Source organism: Neomonachus schauinslandi, chromosome 13, assembly GCF_002201575.2.
Source record: "Neomonachus schauinslandi chromosome 13, ASM220157v2, whole genome shotgun sequence".
Classification (NCBI taxonomy): Eukaryota; Metazoa; Chordata; class Mammalia; order Carnivora; family Phocidae; genus Neomonachus; species Neomonachus schauinslandi.
The window spans coordinates 24,369,672-24,393,222 of record NC_058415.1 but is presented as its reverse complement, the minus strand read 5'-3'; the positions used below and the strand labels follow the sequence as shown (position 1 = coordinate 24,393,222).

Sequence of the window (23,551 nt, the reverse complement as noted above, 5' to 3'; positions counted from 1 at the left end):
TGGGAGGAGAAGCACAGGGAAGGGGACAAGCAAACTCTGCACTGAGTGCAGAGCCCAATGTGGGGCTCCATCCCACACCCTAAGATCATGACCTGAGTCGAAACCAAGAGTCGGATACTCAACTGACTGATCCACCCAGGCGCCCCAGGGCACAATATTTCTTAAATTAACTAATGCTTGTCCTTCACATTAGAAGCAGAACTATTCAGTTCACCAGTTTCTCATTACTGTTCTATTTATCTGCTTATGAAAATCAGTGGATTGAGGATGTTAATTCACAAAAGAAATGCAACTTCTAGGGAGAAGACCTACTCTTGGTAGCAAACCAAGCATTCAGTTTGCTGTTCAGGGCCTTACATTTGTCTAGAAGCCCCTTTGAAGTTTCTAGGTATCCAGATGGGAATTGGATTCTTCCTTCCCTGTAGAAGAATCAGGAGAGACTGATAATTCTGTTCTTCCCCAAATGTGTATCTGTGCAGGCTGCCCCTTTCATGAGCAACTCCTGTAAACATAGGATGCTGAGCAACAGGGCCCTTTGAACAAAAGTCTCAAAGCCTTAGTTACCAGAAAACAAGGTCTTCTGTTTGTCATAGAGGATTCCTGGGGGGTATAGTGCCTGCCCCAGAATGAACTATTCCTGGTGTCTTGGGTCTGTGTTTCTGATTTTTTTTTTTTTAAGATTTTCTTTATTCATGAAAGACGGGGGGTGGAGGGGCAGAGGAAGAAGCAGGCTCTCCATGGAGCAGGGAGCCCAATGCAGGATTTGATCCCAGAATCCTGGGGTCACCACCCGAGCCAAAGGCAAATGCCCAATCAACTGAGCCACACAGGCGCTCTGTGTTTCTGATTCTTGTGGATGTTATCTACTCCCCTCATCCCAGTGATCTTCCCTAAAGTCTCTGGTCTATGTTGGACCCTTCTTCCCCACCAAAGGGTACTAGGATGTCAGTGGCTACACAGCCTTAGGGAGCAGCTCAAGCTGTGTCCACTGAGGACTTTTTCTGTCTGTGAGGATGCTCCCAAGCACTTTCAAGGAAAACTCCAGGAACACTTTGAAAGCCTCTAATTTGCCTCCGATCAGGGTTGTAAACTCAGATTTTTCCAGGGGTCAGGGAACTGTGGGAAATGGAAGATGTGGAAGACCCCAGGGTAGGTGGGAGTATGGTAGACTGCACAGTTCACTCTGTATGGAAAGGAGAGCTGATCCTGAGCTTCAGCAGACCTTCATGGTCCAGCTTCCAGACCCTCCAGCTTTTCAAGAGCAGCCAGCATTCAGATATTCTGAGCAGGCTCCCAATTTAAAGATACAAAAACACTATTTTGGTCAAATAGAACACGGTAGATGGACTCTGCTCCTTGGTTCATTAGTTGATAATTTCTGTGATTGTGTTTCCCATTGGCCCTATTGATTCACCTTCTTTCTTGAGTGAAAATTTTGGGTGCAGTCAGCAGAAAAACCAATTTGTACTAGTTGAAACAACAAGGTATTTTGTTGGCAGACCTGGAGTTTCGCACATAAGGTGAGCATCATGTTGGGTGATCTGGAGACACAGACCCCCATCTCCCTGTGAATATTTTTGCTCTGCCCTGTGTTGGATTCATCCTCAGGCTGGTTTTTAACATGGCTGCAGCAGTTCCAGGCCTCACACCTTTGTATAACAACATCCAGAGCGGAAGAGAAAGTCTCTTTGGGAAGCTCTCTCAGGAGAGCCAAGAGCTATTCAAGAAACCCCAATTGCTCCTCATGTCTCGTTGGCCTAAACTGGGACATATGTCCTTTCATGAACCAATCAGACAAGAAGGGTGGGATTCTCCTTACACCAGCCACGCTGGCGGTAGGGGTGAGTCATAGTTCCCTGAGCCTCACAGACTTTGCATGTACTTGTGTGCATGTATGTTACATGTGTCTATGCATGTGTGCCTACCTGAACAAAATCTGGGTTCTATTAGAAAAGACAAAGGGGTGTGTGGATGCTGGGCAATTAACCAATGAAATCTATAATGTGGTTTATATTTTATGATAAACTGCCTTTTTCCAGGCCTCACGTTGTGTAGATAACCCAGTGCCCCTTTCTCTCAGTGTCTAAGTTCTAGTAACTGGGGCACTGGATGCTGCTCCCAAATTCTTATATTGTTGCTTCTGTGTCCATAGAGAATGGTGGCAGATAGGCAAATTGAGTTCCTACAATATCTTGGGCATAGGTGGTGGCCCTGGGTTTGACATCCTTACCAACAAACTTAACATTTCTGGATTGATTTTTTTTTTTTTTTAATCTATAACACATGGGGAGAATATTAGCCACTTCAGTAGGTTGTCAGGATTTTAAATACAACGTTTGTAACCCAGTTCTTGGTGTATGGTAAGTGTTCAGTGAGTAGTAATTATCATGAGGTTTATACTTTCATTCCTGAAGGTAGCTATTTGAACTCTAAATCTTGATTTGTAGCAATACATTAAGTAGTTTTGGATTGATACTCTTCTCCTTCTCACTTAACCAGAATCTGAAAGGTAGTAAAATGTCTTGCCTTTAAGGTTTAGGAATTAGGGATTGAAATCTGCCATGCTTTTTCACTGAAGACAAGCCATGGCTGATTTAGCCAGTTGAGTTCACTTGCTCCTCTTGAAGGACAAATATTTTGTTTTTACTTCAGTCGAACTAGGGAGTTGAAGTAAATGCATCATCAGCAATTAGTAGTAAGAGGAGTTAAGCAACAGAATTGAGTTCTTTGTCTCTTCACTTTTTCTTCCCCAGAGGCCAGTTCTGGGAGGTAAATACTGTTCCCCTCACCTTCTTTGTATCTAAAAGGATCCATAAAATTGGATACAAAGATTTAAGATTCAGATTATTCTTAATATTATCAGTAATGACCTCTTACTCTGGTATGTGCTTTGCAGAATACAAAATGCTTTCACATATTATAAACTAGAGTTTTAAGATCTGTGAGATTATAAATTATGTTTTGTACACTATTTCAAATACCTGTCCCAGTGTCTTGCAAAATAGAGGTTTAACAACTACATGAATGAGTCTCAAATCTACCCCAAGAGATTATTCTGAAAGTTACCATTCTTTTTTTTAAATTTAATTTTATTATGTTATGTTAATCACCATACCTTACATCATTAGTTTTTGATGTAATGTTCCATGATTCATGTTTGCATTTAACACGCAGTGCTCCATTCAATACATGCCCTCTTTAATACCCATCACCAGGCTAACCCATCCCCCCAACCCCCTCCCCTCTTGAACCCTCAGTTTGTTTCTCAGAGTCCATAGTCTCTCATGGTTCGTATCCCCTTCCGATTTCCCCCCTTCATTTTTCCCTTCCTACTATCTTTTTTTTTTTTTTTTAAGCATATAATGTATTATTTGTTTCAGAGATACAGGTTTGTGATTCATCAGTCTTACACAATTCACAGAGCTCACCATACACATACCCTCCCCGATGTCTATCACCCAGCCACCACATCCCTCCCACCCCCCACCACTCCAGCAACCCTCAGTTTGTTTCCTGAGATTAAGAATTCCTCATATCAGTGAGATCATATGATACATGTCTTTCTCTGATTGACTTATTTCGCTTAGCATAATACCATCTAGTTCCATCCACGTCATTGCAAATGGCAAGATTTCGTTTTTTATTTTTTGATGGCTGCATAATATTCCATTGTATATATATACACCACATCTTTATCTGTTCATCTGTTGATGCACATCTTGGCTCTTTCCATAGTTTGGCTATTGTGGACATTGCTGCTGTACACATCAGAGTGCACGTACCCCTTCAGATCACTACATTTGTTATCTTTGGGGTAAATACCCAGTAGTGCAATTGCTGGGTCACATGTAGCTCTATTTTCAACTTTTTGAGGACCCTCCATACTGTTTTCCCGAGTGGCTGCACCAGCTTGCATTCCCACCAACAGTGTAGGAGGGTTCGCCTTTGTCTGCATCCTCACCAACATCTGTCATTTCCTGACTTGTTAATTTGAGCCATTCTGACTGGTGTGAGGTGGTACCTCATTGAGGTTTTGATTTGGATTTCCCTGATGCCAAGTGATGTTGAGCATTTTGTGTCTGTTGGCCATTTGGATGTCTTCTTTGCAGAAATGTCTGTTCATGTCTTCTGCCCATTTCCTGATTGGATTCTTTGTTCTTTGGGTGTTGAGTATGGTAAGTTCTTTATAGATTTGGATACTAGCCCTTTATCTGATATGTCATTTGCAAATATCTTCTCCCATTCTGTCGGTTGTCTTTTGGTTTTGTTGACTGTTTCCTTTGCTTTGCAAAAGCTTTTTATCTTGATGAAGTCCCAATAGTTCATTTTTGCCCTTGCTTCCCTTGCCTTTGGCGATGTTTCTAGGAAGAAGTTGCTTTGGCTGAGGTCAAAGAGGTTGCTGCCTGTGTTCTCCTTTAGGATTTTGATGGACTCCTGTCTCACATTAAGGTCTTTCAACCATTTGGAGTCTATTTTTGTGTGTGGTGTAAGGAAATGGTCCAGTTTAATTTTTCTGCATGTGGCTATCCAATTTTCCCAACACCATTTGTTGAAGAAACTGTCTTTTTTCCATTGGACATTCTTTCCTGCTTTGTCAAAGATGAGTTGACCATAGAGTTGAGGGTCCATTTCTGGGCTCTCTATTCTGTTCCATTGATCTAGGTGTCTGTTTTTGTGCCAGTACCATACTGTCTTGATGATGACAGCTTTGTGATAGAGCTTGAAGTCCGGAATTGTGATGCCACCAGCTTTGTTTCTCTTTTTCAACATTCCTCTGGCTATTCGGGGTCTTTCTGGTTCCATACAAATTTTAGGATTATTTGTTCCATTTCTTTGGAAAAAAGTGGATGGTATTTTGACAGGGATTGCATTAAATGTGTAGATTGCTCTAGGTAGCATTGACATCTTCACAATATTTGTTCTTCCAATCCATGAGCGTGGAACGTTTTTCCATTTCTTTGTGTCTTCCTCAATTTCTTTTATGAGTATTTTAGTTTTCTGAGTACAGATTCTTTGCCTCTTTGGTTAGATTTATTCCTAGGTATCTTATGGTTTTGGGTGCAGTTGTTAATGGGATTGACTCCTTAATTTCTTCTGTCTTGTTGTTGGTGTATAGGAATGCCACTGATTTCTGTGCATTGATTTTATATCCTGCCACTTTACTGAATTCCTGTATGAGTTCTAGCAGTTTTGGGGTGGAGTCTTTTGGGTTTTCCACATAAATATCATATCATCTGCAAAGAGTGAGAGTTTGACTTCTTCTTTGCAGATTCAGATGCTTTTTATTTCTTGTTGTTGTCTGATTGCTGTGGCTAGGACTTGTAATACTATGTTGAATAGCAGTGGTGATAGTGGACATCCCTGCTGTGTTCCTGACCTTAGGGGGAAAGCTTTCAGTTTTTCCTCACTGAGAATTATATTCGCTGTGAGTTTTTCATAGATGGCTTTTATGATATTGAGGTATGTACCCTCTATCCCTACACTCTGAAGAGTTTTAATCAAGAAAGGATGCTTTACTTTGTCAAATGCTTTTTCTGCATCTATTGAGAGGATCATATGGTTCTTGTTCTTTCTTTTATTAATGTATTGTATCACATTGATTTGCGGATATTGAACCAACCTTGCAGCCCAGGGATAAATCCCACTTGGTCATGGTGAATAATCCTTTCAATGTACTGTTGGATCCTTTTGGCTAGTATTTTGGTGAGAATTTTTGCATCCATGTTCATCAGGGATATTGGTCTGCAATTCTCCTTTTTGATGGGATCTCTTTGTCTGATTTTGGGATCAAGGTAATGCTGGCCTCACAAAATGAGTTTGGAAGTTTTCCTTCCATTTCTATTTTTTGGAACAGTTTCAGAAGAATAGGTATTAATTCTTTTAATGTTCGGTAGAATTCCCCTGGGAAGCCATCTGGCCCTGGGCTCTTGTTTGTTGGGAGATTTTTTATTACTGCTTCAATTTCCTTGCTGATTATGGGTCTGTTCAGGTTTTCTGTTTCTTCCTGGTTCAGGTTTGGTAGTTGATACATCTCTGGGAATGCATCCATTTCTTCCAGATTACCTAATTTGTTGGCATATAGTTGCTCATAATAAGTTCTTAAAATTGTTTGTATTCCTTTGGTGTTGGTTGTGATCTCTCCTCTTTCATGATTTTATTTGGGTCATTTCTCCTTTCTTTTTGATAAGTCTGGCCAGGGACTTATCAATTTTATTAATTCTTTCAAAGAACCAGCTCCTAGTTTCGTTGATCTGTTCTACTGTTCTTTTGGTTTCTCTTTCATTGATTTCTGCTCTGATCTTTATTATTTCTCTTCTCCTGCTGGGTTTAGGCTTTATTTGCTGTTCTTTTTCCAGTTCCATTAGGTGTAGGGTTAGGTTGTGTACTTGAAACCTTTCTTGTTTCTTGAGAAAGGCTTGTATTGCTATATACTTTCCTCTTAGGACTGCCTTTGCTGCATCGCAAAGATTTTGAACAGTTGTGTTTTCATTTTCATTTGTTTCCATGAATTTTTTAAATTCTTCAATTTCCCGGTTGACCCATTCATTCTTTAGTAGGATACTCTTTAGCCTCCATGTATTTGAGTTCTTTCTGACTTTCTTCTTGTGACTGAGTTCTAGTTTCAAAGCACTGTGGTCCGAAAATAGGCAGGGAATGATCCCAATCTTTTGGTACCAGTTGAGACCTGATTTGTGACCTAGGATGTGATCTAGGATGTGATCTATTCTGGAGAATGTTCCATGGGCACTAGAGAAGAATGTGTGTTCTATTGCTTTGGGATGGAATGTTCTGAATATATCTGTGAAGTCCATTTAGTCCAGTGTGTCACTTAAAGTCTTTATTTCCTTGTTGATCTTTTGCTTAGACGATCTGTCCATTTCAGTGAGGGGGGTGTTAAAGTCCCCCACTATTGTTGTCAATGTGTTTCTTTGCTTTTTTTATTAATTGGCTTATATAATTGGCTGCTCCCATGTTGGCATAGATATTTACAATTGTTAGATCTTCTTTTGGATAGACCCTTTAAGTATGATATATAGTGTCCTTCCTCATCTCTTATTACAGTCTTTGGTTTAAAATCTAATTTGTGTGATATAAGGAGTGCCACCCCAGCTTTCTTTTGGTGTCCATTAGCATGGTAAATGGTTTTCCACCCCCTCACTTTAAATCTGGAGGTGTCTTTGGGTCTAAAATGAGTGTCTTGCAGACAGCATATCAATGGGTCTTGTTTTTTATCCATTCTGATAGCTTGTGTCTTTTGATTGGGGTATTTAGCCCATTTACATTTAGGATAACTATTGAAAGATAAGAATTTAGTGCCATTGTATTGCCTGTAAGGTGACTGTTACTGTATATTGTCTCTGTTCCTTTCTGGTCTATATTACTTTTAAGCTCTCTCTTTGCTTAGAGGACCCCTTTCAATATTTCTTGTAGGGCTGATTTCGTGTTTGCAAATTCTTTTAGTTTTTGTTTGTCCTGGAAGCTTTTTATCTCTCCTTCTATTTTCTTTTCTTTTTTTTAAAGATTTTATTTATTTTTTAGAGAGCGAGCGAGAGAGAAATAGCATGAGAGGGGAGAGGGTCAGAGGGAGAAGCAGGCTCCCTGCTGAGCCGGGAGCCCGATGTGGGACTCGATCCCAGGACCCTGGGATCATGACCCGAGCCGAAGGCAGACGCTTAACCATCTGAGCCACCCAGGCGCCCTGTCCTTCTATTTTCAATGACAGCCTAGCTGGATATAGTATTCTTGGCTGCATATTTTTCTCATTTAGTGCTCTGAATATAGCATGCCAGTCCTTTCTGGCCTGCCAGGTCTCTGTGGATAGGTCTGCTGCCAATCTAATATTTTTACCATTGTAGTTTGCAGACCTCTTGTCCTGAGCTGCTTTCAGGATTTTCTCTTTGTCCCTGAGACTTGTAAGTTTTACTATTAGATGTCGGGGTGTTGACCTATTTTTATTGATTTTTTGAGGGGTGTTCTCTGTGCCTCCTGGATTTTGATGCCTGTCTCCTTCCCCAAATTAGGGAAGTTCTCTGCTATAATTTGCCCCAGTATACCTTCTGCCCCTCTCCTCCTTCTTCTGGGATCCCAATTATTCTAATATTGTTTTGTCTTATGTTATCACTTATCTCTCGAATTCTGCCCTCGTGATCCAGTAGTTTCTCTTTTTCTCAGCTTCTTCATTTTCCATCATTTGGTCTTCTATATCACTAATTCTCTCTTCTGCCTCATTTATCTTAGCAGCTAGAGCCTCCATTTTTGATTGCACTTCATTAATAGCCTTTTTTATTTCGATTTTAGTTCTTTTATTTCTCCAGAAAGGGTTTCTCTAGTATCTTCCATGCTTTTTTCAAGCCCAGCTAGTATCTTTATAATCATCATTCTGAACTCTAGTTCTGACATCTTACTAATGTCCATATTGATTAGGTCCCTGGCAGTCGGTACTGACTCTTGTTCATTTTCCTGAGGTGAGTTTTTCTGTCTTGTCATTTTGTCCAGAGGAGAACAGATGAATGAGAGAACAAAATGCTAACAGGGTAACAATGACCCCAGAAAAATATGTACTAAACAAATCAGAAGAGACCTTCCAGAAAGTGGTCGCTTTTCTGTTTAGAGAGTTGCTGCTACTGTTTTCTTCAATCTCCTATTGAGTTTGTAGGTGTTCAGAATGGTTTGATACCTATCTAGCTGCATTCCTGGGACCAGATGAAATTTAGGTCTCCTACTCTTCCGCCATCTTTCTCCCCCTCCCCATTATTTCTTTTACTAGAAGAAATGTAGTATCAGATTTCATGACTTGCTTAAGGTCAGCCAAGTAGTAAGTGGTGGAAACAGAACTCTAACATGGTGGCCTCTTCTTTCTTTCTGGTACATACTTTAGGGTGGGGAGGAGAGAGAGGTTTTTTGAAAAGTAAGCTGGTTTGTGATTATAAAAATTAGGTTCTTTTCCAACCTATGGGAGAAGGCCCTGAGAGAATGTGATTATTGTAAGAAATTCAGGGATACACACACACATGCACACACACACACACACACACACCAATAATTATCAGAAAATGGGCAGAGAAGGTTGCAAGAGGACCCAGTCCCCTTTACATAGTTGAGGCTCCTAGAGTAATGAAATCCCCAAAGCACCCAGAACCTGGTGGTGGTTTAGATCTGACCATCTCGAACTCTTGATGGTGAGAGACCAGTACTAGATTTTGTTCCCTCAATCTGTTTTGGACTAATATGTGTTTAAAAAAAAACAAAACCAATCTCCCTTCCCAAAACACACCCAGTGAAAATAGAATACTCTTAATTTCCACACTTGTTTCATGGAAGACCGGTAACAAAGAGTTGACATTCCCTCACAGTCTATAGACCATATTTTGACTAGCATTGGTTTAGATTTTTAACACATTAAAAAAACTACAGTTGAAAAAATTGTATTCACGATATTTTAGTACAGTATTTGTAAATCAATCCACAGTGTGTTCTAGGTGGTGAGGACCAATAGTATTGGGACATACATTTAAACATGTGTGGTGAACACATTCTTTGTTCAATGCTGTCAGTGCATTTCTGAGACCTACTGCATAACCTCATTTAGAGACAGCATCCAAAGTCTATACTTAAGGCACTTTCTTGAGGCACAGATCACACACTTATGTCCTAATGTTTTTCTTATGTGCTACTTTTGTGATAAAACATGACTTAGGTAATAGCTCTAAAGAATTTATATTAACTGTTTGAATCCCCCTCCCCCATTCAGTCAGTATTGAAAGGACAACTGTTGTCTTGTGGGAGAATAAAAAATTTGACATTAAAAATTGAAGTCCTTATACTTGAAATCTTCGATAACTATGTCTCCACATAGACATTGAAGGATTTGGGTGAAAGTTGGCTAATTCCACTATGTTTGTGGAATCTCCATCTCCCCTGGGACTTTAGTGTCTTCCAAAGGCTCACTGTCTGTTCCCAGACCCCAGGTTTTCTATGAGAAAAAGCAGTTCCTTGTTTATTCACTCCATAACTTCCAGTGTGCCAGGCAGGGTGGTGAACAGTGGCTTCTACTCTCAGGAAGCTCAGGAGGAAGCAAGTGGAGGATTTGAGTCAGTTCAACAGAGTTCCAGGAGTGGGAGTTGGGAACAGACCTAGTGTTCACCCCAAGGCACTCCCCTGCCATGAGGTGTGTGGAACTGGCAGCTGGACCCCCTCACATACCTGACCCTGAATGAGCTCTTCTGATCCTTGGGCCTGGGCCCGGGTGGTCTTTTATTTAACATAAGAACTGGGCTTCGTGCACAGAAGTGATAATAGGAAGTTAAATGCCTTAAGAATTTGGTCCAGATTTCCAGGCAGAGCAGAACGTGAGGCTGTAAGCTGGCTTTCTTGGCAAGAAGCAACGACACAGAGCATCTCGAGATGACGAGGCTGGCTGGCAGCCCCTAGGCGCAGGGACCATTTTTGTTCCTGAGATTAGGAAACGCTTTCATTTTTGTGAGTTGAGGCATAGACAATTCTCCATGGGGAAAATGGGCTTCCCCCCCACCCCCCCGCCCCAGTGACGTCTGCAACCAGGTACAATGTTTGCACTTCTCACACATGGGGGACATTCCCCTAGACCCATGCTTCTCAAAATGAATGAACATGTGAATTACCAGGATATCTTACTGAAATGCAAATTAGGTTCAGTTGGTCTGGAGCTGTGCCCGAGATTCTGTGTTTGCAACAAGCTCCCTCCTGGGTGAGGCTGAGGCCACTGCTCTGCGGTATTGCTGGTCTGTGGGCAGAGCTTTTAGGAGCAGGGGCCTGGTGGCCTGGAAGCATGGGAACTGGCCTCACCTGCTTTTGTGGAAGATACTGATTTCTGTTTCATCCCCACTTGTGTATTCCGCTCAACACAATGTCTACAGTGGCGTTTCCTTTTCTCAAGGGTCTTATGTAATATGAGAGAGTTGTATGTATTGGTTGATGTGTTTAATCATTTAAAAAAAAATCTTTGTTGTGCTTTTAAATACATCTTCAGGGCAAAATGCTAGCTGTCAGGCACAATCAAGTTCTGCTCACTCCCACATCATTACAAAGCATTGCTTTGACCCACATATCTTGTGTGTCTCACATATGGTGGGGGCAGTCCAACATAGTAAATCCTAATGCAGAGAGCTTGGCAATCCAGTCACAGAATGACAGACTCACATGTTATGTTCAGTGATTTGATTCTTCAGCAGCCTCTTAACTGTGGATGCATTAGAGAGTAAATCTGTAAAAGGAACTAAATCCATTGATTATATCGTGGGCATCAGATACAGCTCGTCATTTGAGCTTCCAGGGTTAAAAACAATTAGAGAAATCTGAAAACAAATTCCATTTTGATGCTTTGTCCCTTTTGAGCTACATTAGATGGTTTCAGTAAAGGAAGTAAAGGCTCAAAGTTTATTCAAAATTAAACTCAATGTGATTTCAGGAGAATCGGGGCTTCATATCACAATATGTGTTTATATGCCCCCATCCTTTATTCAGTGCAGTACATCCCAGGCCAGTGAGTGGCTTTTTCATCAACTGTCTGAGCTGATGTTAGTAGTTTCTAATGAAAAGATAATCATGTAACATAGATCAAACTCCTCTTCCAAAATTATTTTTAGTGGATTGGAGGAGTGGCTCACTTAGTGTCTCTAATTTCTTCATTTATTTTTATAGGTCACATTCTACCCCTAAAATATTCCATGGGTCTGTCAGCAACTTTGATTGAAGCAGAAATTAATCTTATCAAATATCTTGATGAAGGCTTGGAAGAGTCCTTGCTATTAACAGGGTTTTGTGGTAATGGTATTCATCTTAATCAGATTTGGCTGACAAATCTCTCACAGAATTTTAGAAGGAAAAATAATCTAACCGACTCATTTTACCCATGTGAAACAGCTGGGGAGTTTGCCTAAGGTCACCTGGGCCTATCCCAGTCTGTCATCCCCCCACCCCCACCATCTCCACATCCTTTAAGGACGTGATGCCCTGGCTTTGAGGCCCAAAGCTGCAGGTTTTCCACCTTTCCCAGTGGGGGGCAGGGTGTTCCGTCTAACACCATTCACTGTAGTCCCATAGCATCCAGATTGGGCCTTCTAGATGAGTTGCAGTGCACTCACTAGTCTCTGGGGAGACAAAATAGTGTGGTAGGGGCCCCGATTCTATAGCCAGGTGGCCTGGGTCAAATGCTACAGCTTGTGTGACTTTGGGCAGGCCACCGAGGCTCGGTGCTTCTGTTTCTTTAGATGTAAATTGGGGACCTTCCTCATAGGATCGTTATGAAGACTGAGTGAGTGAATACCTGCGGAGCAATTACGGCAAACATTCAGGTGCACTGTATGTGGAATTATATGTGGGTTTGTGAATGGTGGTTCTCCACTAGGTATTGAGTTGTTAAATCAGTGTTCTGAATCATAAATAGCTTTAAAAAGTTAAATGGCCCATAACAGAATAAAATAGAACATATTAGAGTACACTGCATCTATGCAGGATGTTGTTTGGTGTCTCTTTGGCTCTCTTTTTAGTGTTCCTTTGGCTGTGTGTGTGTGTGTGTGTGTGTGTGTGTGTGTGTGTGTGTAATGGTTCACAGGGTAAAAATGTATTTCTCACTGTAGATTGTAGTTAAGAGTTTAGAAGTCCCTGCTCCAGGGACTGGAGTGAGCTAATCCATTTCTCTAAATGCAGACCTATGGGGTGAATGGGGCACATTTTAGACATGAATGTACAAGAAGAGCTCTGGCTGAAACTTAAATGTGCTTCTTTTGCAGAGGGAGACCAAAGGGCAGTTTCTTATTGACCACATCTGCAACTACTATAGCTTGCTGGAGAAGGACTATTTTGGCATTCGTTATGTGGACCCAGAGAAGCAGCGGGTAAGAGCCAACCTCTGTCTGGATCCATTTGGGGGAGTGGCTCGCACTGTGGGTGACCAAAGAGGTTCCTATCAGACTAATCAAGATGTATTCTTGTTCTCATGGTCATTGACCACTTGAAAATGACTGGCCCAGGGTGTATGTGTGTGTATGTTTGTAAGAGTTTGGCACTGTTCCCAGTGGACTGGGTAGGGCAGGAGAAGGGAAAATTTACCTTTTACCTTTCCAGAAAGCTGCTCCCACTCAGTTCCTGTGTCTTTGAGAAGCTTTGACAAACAGTGGGCTCAAACAGTGACTACATAAAATCTTATTGTGGAGAAAATCCACCTCTCACTATAAAACTATTGGTAGAAAGGGGAACAGGAGAGACTGCTAATAGGTACAAAGTTTTCTTCTCAGGTCATGAAAATGTTTGGAACTTGATATAGGTGGTGCTTATATGACATTGTGAATGTCTTAAATACCAATTGTACACTTTAAAATGGTTAATTTTATGTTATGTGAATTTCATTTCAATTAAAAAAAAGCTCTTGGCAGATGAAGGGTTAGGATAGTTTGAAAGCTGCTCTTTGAACACTGGTAAATTTGACAGCCCCCATTATATCCTTGTTCCTGGATATACCTGCCCTTGTTGGTATCTGTTGATTTTTGTAAGAGTGAGCAGAGGAGTCTTGCCTTTCGAGTTGGGTACTGTACCAGCATATATATTCATGACATATGTTGGATTCAGTGATATATGTCCCTCACATCCTAAAGGTCCCAGGAATCTCCATCCCAGCTCCCACCACCTGGGGTTTCCCATTCCTATAACCCTGCTGTGGGTCCCAACTATGGATTAGGATGCCCTGTACCTGCTCTGATCTCTCCTTATTAGCCTTTCCCATGGCCAAGCAGGGCAGTGTGTGTGAAAGGGTCAGCTGTGGGTGGTCTGGGACTGGGGGGACAAGTCCTCTGCCTTCTTTAATTTGTCTTCCTCCTATTGGTGTCCCTGGTCATCTTTCTCTCCCCTCTTCCCTCTCCACAGTTCCACTTGGTTCTTAGTTTCATATTTACTAATCCAATACAATGAGGAGAGGCTTACCGAGTGTATTCTTGTAAAGGAGCAGGCTGTTTAAGGAACAGATTAGATTTTGTTCTGAAAGCTGGGGAATCGTACTTAGCTTTTAGAGTCCAGTAGGACCTAATCTTCTCTAAACACATACCATGTGGTGGCTCAGAAAGAGATTTTGCTTTCCTATAGCACTTGCAGGAACTCTCTAATGGGCCAAACATTTACCTGAGTGAGAGGGAGGTAGCAGGATACTAGTGAGGATGTAGGACTGACATGAGGTCACAGAGGGGATTCATGTGACATTTTCTACTGTTAACAGTTGTTCCCAGACCTGGCCCTGCAATAAAATCACCTCAGGGGCTTACTAACAATGCTGAGCGTAGACCCTCTTCTGGACCTCCTGAATCAGAATCCTTGGGGCTAGGACCAGGAACATGTATTTTAGCACATCCTGATTCCAATTTTTTCTGCAGCCATCCCAGCTTTGGTCTTCAGGCTGATGTTGGGGACCATGGCATAAAGATATTCATAGATATAGCTTCTTGTGGCTTATGAAGATATTACCCTTTTTTTGGAGAGAGAAACAGGTTCATAGATATCTGCCCAAGGTCTCACAGCTAGTAAGTGATGGAGGGAGTATTGAGTTCCCTGTGGGTCAAACAGACTCTGTTAGATGACTAATATAGTCAACTAACCACCACTGAATATAGATTCTTTTTGTGCAAAATCCCATCCTAAACTCTAAACAAGCAACCTTCAAAAGTAATTCTAGCTACCATTAGTTGAGCATCTGTCATATGCCAGGAATTCTGTCATGGTCTCTAGTCTTCTCTACAACACTGTAAGGAAGGGGAAAACCGAGGTACAGAGGGTCGGTGGCTTGTCTAAGGCTATATGGCTAGTAATTAATGGTGGAAGGATGATATCTGAACCCACATTCTTTCCACCTATCTCCCAAGTGAAAATTTGAAACCTAACCTAGACCAGGGATTTGTAGACCTTTTCCATAAAGGACCAGATAGAAAATATTTTCACTTTGTGACCCATACAACCTCTGTCATAATTTTTCAATTATTTTATTCTAGTGGAAAGCGGCCATAGACTATACCTAAATTAATGGATGGGCTGTGTTCTAATAAAACTTTTTTTCCAATAAAAGTATTTTATAAATAGGCAACTAGCCATAGTTTGCTGACCCTTAGCCTAGATAATATCTGGAAACCACTTTAATGCATAAGCTGTTTTTATTTCTTTTGACTCATTGGGAAGATAACCTATTAAGAGAAGTCTTTAGAATTGGAATCAGATGTTGGTATGAGCTCGTGGTTTTTCAAAAAATTTATACATAGACACAGAAATATAGACGTGCATCTGTGCATGTGGGCTAGTATGTGTACGTATATAGTTCCCAGTTCTGTTTTCTGAGATGGCCTAGAATCAATGACACTACAGTAGCAGTGAGCACACCTACCCCCTAGATCTTGGTTTCTAAATATCCTTTTCTAATAAAAAGAACAAGGGCTCCTTGAAAACATGTCTGATTCTAGGGCAGAGTCAGGGGCATCACAAGATGAGCCTGGAGCATGTTGTCATGCCAGAAAGTAAGGAACTGCTCAGAAGATAAAAGGTCACTAGAATGACACAGAACCAACCTGAAAGAACTGCCAGTGGCCAAAAATGGAAAATTAGAGGGACAAAAAAGAAATAACAATAGCATTGGATTATAGTCCATAAAGTAAAATATCCATGAGCCATATGGATATAAGTAATTGAATAAATAAATAAAAGGGGGAGAAGAGATAGCTCTTCCTTACAGATGAATTCCAGTTAATAAGTGTAGAAGGAATGAGAGATGATTGTACACAATGATTGTTGTGTACAAGCTTCATTGATGAATGCTAAAATTAGTGGGCAGAAGTTTGAGGAGAAACAAGATATCTGTATAGTCTCAAAATACTCCTCCCCGCCCCCCATATCTTTTGATTACAAAGGGAGAAAGACTAACTTTATAGTGGTGAAACCTGGCAGGCACCACTTTAACCAAGCCATCAAAGTTATCACCAGGGAGAAGACATTCCAATATCATGTACCCCCTGATGATTCTGCACTGAGGAGGGCACGTCGTCCCTGTGGTATTCTTCCCAATAATGCTGCACTTCATTCAAATCTTGAGGAAATGTAGGAGAGCCTGAAGTGAGAGACATTCTCCAAAACAACTTAACTATATTCTTCAAAAGTATTGAAGTCCTGAAAGACAAGGAAAGACTGTGGAACTCTCATAGATTAGAGAGACACATCAACTAAGGCCATGTGGGATTCTGGATTGGATTCTGGAACAGAGAAAAGTCCGACAGTGGGAAAACTGGTACACTCCAGATTAAGTCTGTAATTCAGTTAATAACATTGTGTTAGTATTAGTTTCTTAATTTCAATAATTGTACTGTGGTTACGGAAGATGCTAACATTAGGGGGAGAGGGTGGTTATATTTATACCTTAGTCATATGTCTAAAATTATTTAAGTTAAAAAGAAGTGTTTAGGTTGATGTGCTTCATTGTTCTTTATATTTTGACTTGGTTGAGCTTAATTTTTAATGTCTAGATTTGGGTAGTAGATTAGTGGAAGAAATGTGGGCCTTACTCAAAACTGTCTTATCTGATGTATCCACTAAATTGCTTACAGGGTTGCTTGAATCATTTTCCACACTGCATCCTAGCCTTTTCTAGACTTTTGATTCTGAGGATTCAGTGGGAGTGTAGCTTTCACTTGGGTTGCAGAGTAGTTACTACACGAAACCGCATGGACTTTGTACTCAAAAAGATGTGCATTAAATCCCACCTCTGCTGGTCAGTAAGCTGTGTGATCTTGACCAAGTTATTGAGCCTTTCTGAGTACCTGTCCTGATGGTTAAAACAGATAATGGTACCTACCTGTAGGGTTGATATGGAAATTCAAGATAAAGTTTAACAAACGGTATATACCGAGTACATGCTATATGTTATTTTTATTGTGAGTCTTATAATTATTATGCATTGGTTTGGTCTAGGTGAGGCAATCATATGAAGAAATTCAACCATGGTTAGGAAGTCTAAAATCTAGAAATGTTCAAAACTGCTTTTAAAGGCAGGATGGCCATTGTTATGATCTTTGGGGAGACAGGTGTGAGCCTTGGATAATTAGAAGAATGGGCTCAGAGGCACAAAGACGTGCTGATATGGGAGTTTTAAGCAGAGATGAATTGACCAGCATTGGTAGTTTTACCAGGTCGTGTACTTTTTCTCAGTGGAAACTAAAACTGATGGATTATTTGGATAGAGAGCTAATCAACAGAAAATTTAGTTAGAAAAGCTGAAGTGGAACTTACCTTTGCTGTGGGAGTTGGTGGTTTGCCTACAACTCTTCACAACTTGATTTACAGAAAACCATTGTGGAATATTAAATATTTAGCACTATTACATTTGGAACAGCATATGTTTGACAAGATGTCTCATGCCCCACATGCTCTGAGAGTGATGAGGACTGAGTTAGTAAATGATGACGATCTTTTGTTATTTTAGTGGCAAGGGTTCAGAATATCCATTAGTTTTAAAATTTGATGTAGGGAGGGGCAGATTGAACACTGGTCAGTAAAAATCCCCTCGAGTTTCTACCATATTCTTTTTTTTTTTTTTAACACTGAAAAATGTTTTATTGCTTTGAGTTGGCTGAAACAAAGTGGGAGAGATATAAAATGTGAAAATATTCTTAGTAACACAAAGATACACATACTGTCTTATATTAGTGTGTAATATTAAGTGTCAAATATGTTACATTTTGAAGCAAAATTAAAACTATCAGTGTAATTATAAAAATAAATCCACCTTTGGAAATGGAAGGAATTAAACTATTTCCTGTGCTCCTTCTAAGTACAGGCAGCACTTTTCTCATTTTAAAATATTTCTTTACCTGGTGTGGTTATAATATTATTCCAGTTTTATTAAATGGGCTAAATGTATTGCTTTTCAAAATTCTTCGAATGTTTTCCTTACTCTATGTAGTTTATACAGAACCTAAATGTATTCTGATAGACCTCTATGAGCATCTGCAGGTGAACAATTCTTTAAAGCCTGCAGCTCTAACAGTCAGAAGTAGCTAGAGAAACAGTTCAGTTAGTCAGAATGAACCATTCCAGTCCTGAAATTGTCAATCATTTAGTTATGGATTATATTGCCTGTATGTTTTTCCTTTTCCTAAGTAAAGAGGCTAGTTATTTTCTTGCTGTGGGCCCCCTGGATTTCCCTAAACAACTATCTTTTGACATGAAGAATATTTTCGTAAATTATCTCAGCAGGACCTGCTCCCCCGACCAGTTTTTCGAGCACCAAAGGCCATGTTGTGAACATTGGGAGAAGGTCAGGATAGGACCACAAGGTGTATACTGTTGGATATAGATTTTTCTCCAGTTCAGATAGGATGGGGTTACCACCACACAGTCACTGCATCCCTTCTGTGAGCATACAACTTCACAATGTTGAGCTCTTCCTTTCCAGGCACTAAGGCAGAGACCTGATCTGTTCCAAGAGTGGGGAAAGCAGTGGTCACATCAGCCCAAAGCTTTCTCCTGTCCAACTCCTTGATGGCTGTGTTGGACTTCACCCGAATGGCCTTGGCAAACATGTCTGCTGGAGTGGCCTGGGGAGAGGAAGGAGAGCACAGAAGCCGGGGCTGTCAGGGAAACGAGAATGCGGAGGCTTCCAGACCTGCAGCCCTGGGGGCAGCCATGCTGGGGCCCAGCTGGAAAAGGGGCCCAGCTGGAAACCTGGGCCGCTCGGCTTCGTGGGAGTTTCTACCATATTCTTAAGAACTCATATAATCTTCGTGCCTGAGATTAGGGAAAGGCTGGGTAGTATTCCTCTCATTTTACTGAAAGAGAAAGCTCGGACTATAAGTTTAGAAGTCTCAGAAGGGATAATTCCAGAAGATAAAGGTAATACTTGGCTTAAGTCCAGGTATTTTTTCTTAAATGTAACATATTCTTTCCACTGCTTCTCAGATGTTTGGGTAACTTCTCTTTGGGAAGATGAGGTTTTGGAATAATGAGCTGGATTTCATAATTCTATTTTATTTATTTATTTTTAAGTTTATTTATTTTTGTTTTTTAGTAATTTCTACCCAACGTGGGGATCGAACTCACAACCCTGAGATCAAGAGGCCTACGCTCTTCTGACTGAGCCAGCCAGGCACCTCTCCTAATTCTGTTTTCTATGATGGTTTAGGATGTCCACTCTCCTGGATTTCCCTTCTGCCTTTTCCCCTTTCCCAAACCCAGCTAAGGGGAAGTCACCCCCTGTGCCTTAGAAGTGAGGAGGTACTCTCCCCACCCTCAAACCCCCAGACAGCCCAGTTAGAGGAGGAATTATATCAGGACTATATTGTAGGTGTTGGTTTATAGTCTGCAGGCAGATTGGACCCAGTGCTTTTGATTTTAACTTCCCTATTTCTAAGCATCTATTTACCTACCTACATCAGTATCATTGACTTTTCTAACTTAAGGACCATCTGACTCCTACCCAAAGACAAATTCGCTTTGGAAATCAACCCCTCTGTGGCAATCGCCTCAAACACCCTTGTGTTTGGGCATTGTATGTCATGTGGCCACTGGACCACTTTCTGATAGTCTGACCTGGAAAATCATAAATGCAAGGACATGCTGAACCCTGATGCCTCCTTTCCCCAGATAGAATTACAGCCCTGGGGTTTTATGTTGGTAGCCAGAAAGAACTAGTGAACCTATCAGTGAGTTTTATTAATAATGGGAAAAGACCTTTTCTATGTTAGAGCAGTTTGCTTTTTCTAGAGGTACCTTTGGGGAGAACATGGAATGGAATAAAGAATCACAACGATTTTAGGTTTCACTCTGGGGCTGGTGTCAGGAAGCCAGAAAGCATTATGTCCCACCAGCTGCTCCCGCCTTTGAAAGGCTGCTTCCTGCTCTTGGGGACAATTGCTTCACAGATGCTGTACCTAAGATCAAGAGTGGTACCTAAGATTTAGGACAGCCCTACACTGGAGAGAAGGATTGTACTGCTGCTTTAGGTCACTGGTCATGAGTTTGTCTGCTTAATGAGTCCACTTTTGTTTTTAAAGTTCCAGGGGTATTAAAAATCAAGACTACTTGGATGCCTGTTTGGGGAGGAGGTATGGACAAGTAACTTGGCTTTATGGGAAAGGACTTGGAGTACTCAAATTACAAGGAACACAACAGTATCTTAACAGCTTTAACACTGGATATTTTGTGGTTCAATTGTGGCCCAAGGTATTAACTTGACAGATTTGGGGAAATTGTCATATTCCTTCAGCAGAAAGCAGAACTTGGTGTTTAACTAAAATGATTGCTCATAATTGGCTCTGTCTAGACCTGATTTCCTTTCCTTGGAAGGGATGAGGATGCCTGATAATGACAGGGTGCAATCTTTAAGTCACTTGGGTAATTGGGATGTCCTAATTTTAGTGGAGGAAGGAGAAAGCACATGAACTGGTTATCTTGTTTGGGCCAATAGACAAACATAGGAATAAGTGTGGTGAAAAATGCCATTTTATCCTTATTTGAGTTAGGAAAAAAGCAGGAAGATATCAAGGGTAAGACAGTCTTCCTCCTTGGTGGTAGCAAGCTCCTGGGCTTGGTTCAGATGAGGGCAGGAATTACTTAGATTGATAAGGTTTAAGTTCCATCATTAGACAGAGAAGCACTCACTGGAGGCTTCCAGCAGGCAAGGACATCAGAGCTGACAGGAGATCAGCAGGTTTGGAAGTGTCAAATAGCTCTAGAGACAAGCTGAGAAGAAGACTAGAATGTAAAGGTGATGTATAACTTGGAGACATAAAAGCAGTATTGGTAAGGATTGACAGTTAGAGCAGACTTTTCTTTTTCATGCATGCTCAAGCAAATGTCGTTTAAAGGTTCAATTGTAATTGTGTTCTATCCATGGAGAGTGATAATGAGGAGTGTCTTAGTCAGCTTAGGCTGCTATAGGAAAATACCTGCTTATGCAGGACACTTAATTCTCACAGTTCTAGAGGCTGGGAAGTTCAAGTTCAAGATGCCGACAGAGTTGGTTCCTGGTGAAAACTCTCTTCTGGGCTTGCAGAGGGCTGCCTTCTCCCTGTCCATACGTGGTGGGGGGAGAGGGAGAGCATGTGGGTGCTCTAGTCTCTCTTCCTCATCTTATAAGGACACTAATCCCATCATGGGGTTCCACCCTCATGACTTCTTCTAAACCTTATTACCTTCAAAGGTCCCACTTCCAAATACTATCACGTTGTGGGGCAGGGCTTCAACATGTGAATTTGGTGGGTGCTGGGGACAAACATTCAGTTCATAAGGAGTAAGAGTTCTAGTTATCTATTGCTGTGTAACAAATTTCCTCAAACACTCAGGGGCTTAAAGGAACACAATTTTATCATATGCCAGGATTTTTTGGCTCAGATACTCGAGCAGGGCTCAGCAAGGTGATTCTTCTGTTCCACGTGGTGTTGACTGGGCTCCCTCAGTGGTATTCAGCTAGTGGCTGGTCTATTTTGGGGGGTGGGGGCGGTGCTCAGAGGGTCCAAGATGTTTTCATTGATATGCCTGGAACCTTGATGAGATGGCTGGAAGGTGGGTCTTGGGGGCCCCCTCGCTCAGCCTGTGGTTTCAGGACCTCTCCACATGGCCTGTCCAGCTGGGTGTTTGGGCTTCATACAGGGCCTCTTTGGGCTCCAAGTACAGGTGGAACCACTTACCAAATAAACTGTACAAAAAGGGTTTCGGGGAGAAGTGGTAAGTTTTGGATATGTTGAGTTTGGGATACCTATGAGATGTTGAGGTAGAAATGTTCAGTCTATGGTTGGGAATATGCATCTGAAGCTTAATGAAGAGGTTTAGGCCACAAATGGAGATTTTGGAGCCCATGAGGTTTTCACAACCATAAAGCCCTGAGCATAGATTGCAGAGCTGAGGGAAAGAATCTAAAATAAGAGCAGAAACTGAAAGCTAAAGAATATCCTTTTTAAAAAAAAAAAAAAAAAAAGATGTCCAGAAGGTGAAACCAGCACAGGAAAACGACCAGGAACATACAGAGCAGAAAGAAAAGAATGAGGCGAGAGAGACCTTCTGGAAGCAAGGGTAGCATAGACTTAATGTAAGGAGAATGGGCTGCAGTGTCAAACATCAAGAAGGAAGGAGTATGGAGGACGTTATTGCTCAGGTGCTAAGAGCTTTGATGCCAGGAAGATCAGGTTAAATCCTGGCCCTGCATCTTGCTCGTTGTAGGACTTTGAGCAGCCTCCTTAACCTCATTTACTTTATCTGTAAAATGGGACACTATTAATAATAATAATAATAACTATGCCATAGGGTTGTTATTTAAGTGCATTAGTCCGTATTATCAACATGAAATGGATCTTCTGCTACAGGCTTTAAAGAGTTTGAAAGGTTCGTGGTTCTGGCAGCTAGACAATCTTTGACCTAGTTTTGTGATGATATGAAATTTCTATGGCTTGACAGCAAGTGTTACATAGTGGTAAATTCCTTTGTAACAGGCTTGAGGGAATCCCATCATTTCTTCTATAACTGCATTTTGGTGTCTTAGTGTATTTGAAAATGAACAGCACTTAGTGTTTTTACAACCTCTGTTGCGTTTTCAGACGACTACTGGTTTTATCTTTAAGTGTACATTAAGGATTTCTTGGATGTAGAGCATGGCTTGGCACACAGGTGTCAGGGTGGCCCATTGGTTTAGTAAATAACATTTTATGGGGACACAGCTATTTCTATTCACTTATGTGTTGTCCCTGGCTGCTTTCGTGTTCCAGTGGCAGAATTGAGTAGTCCTGACAGACCATACGGGCCACAAAACCTTAAATATTTATACAGTCTGGTCCTTTACAGAAAAAAAAAAAAAAAAAGTGGTGCTTATGCTTTCTTAGGCTTCCTGTTTCCACCTCTGTTTCTTAGGTGTTTCTTCTCCCAGCTGTTACTTCTGTTTTGCTTATCCCCAAGAACCCAGAATGCAGGAGCAGTTACGGTTGAAGGAATAAAAACACTGCACTAAACACTGAAGGTTTTCTTTCATGGCTTGACTGCCAGAAGGACAAGAACTTGGGAGTGTGCCTGGCCTATAGATATTTCTGCTGTTGTTGCCATTGGGTTATAGATTTCACTGAAACTGGAGTGAAAAGCAGTGGTTACTGGTAACTAACTAGCTAGGGCCTCGTTCTAACTGGATGATCCAGAACACTGTTAGGTTGCATTCATTTGGATGGTGTTCTTTTTTTCCCCTGCAGAGGCCAGAGGGTCTAGAAATGGCATAAATTGGCTAGATAATGCAGGGAGACGGAGTTACTCTGGGGCTTTGTCCAGGTGAGATGTGAGAATCAGGCCATCTTTTCAGAGCTAGGATGGGAATTCGTCAGATTGTGGGTCTGGTTACTTCTGAGGGGAAAGGCCGTCTCCTGTCTGGGAGTTGTATTCATTGTTTAAAGCCCCATTCATTATTTAACACATTTCTCTGGGCTATAGATTATTCTGGTTTAGGGCACCGAGGGTTTTGAGAAACATAACAGAGAGGTGTGTAATTTATTCTGTAATCTTAGGCTGAATCAATTTC

General features: G+C 41.2%; 1 protein-coding gene across 1 annotated transcript in view; it reads left to right on the top strand.

Moving 5' to 3' along the window:
* Positions 1-23,551, top strand: part of FRMD3 (FERM domain containing 3) — a 311,407-nt gene that overhangs the window by 142,346 nt on the left and 145,510 nt on the right. The window contains exon 2 of the mRNA XM_021677924.1: positions 12,771-12,875. Within this exon, the coding sequence (XP_021533599.1) occupies positions 12,771-12,875 (105 nt within the window). The remainder of the gene's footprint in view (positions 1-12,770; positions 12,876-23,551) is intronic.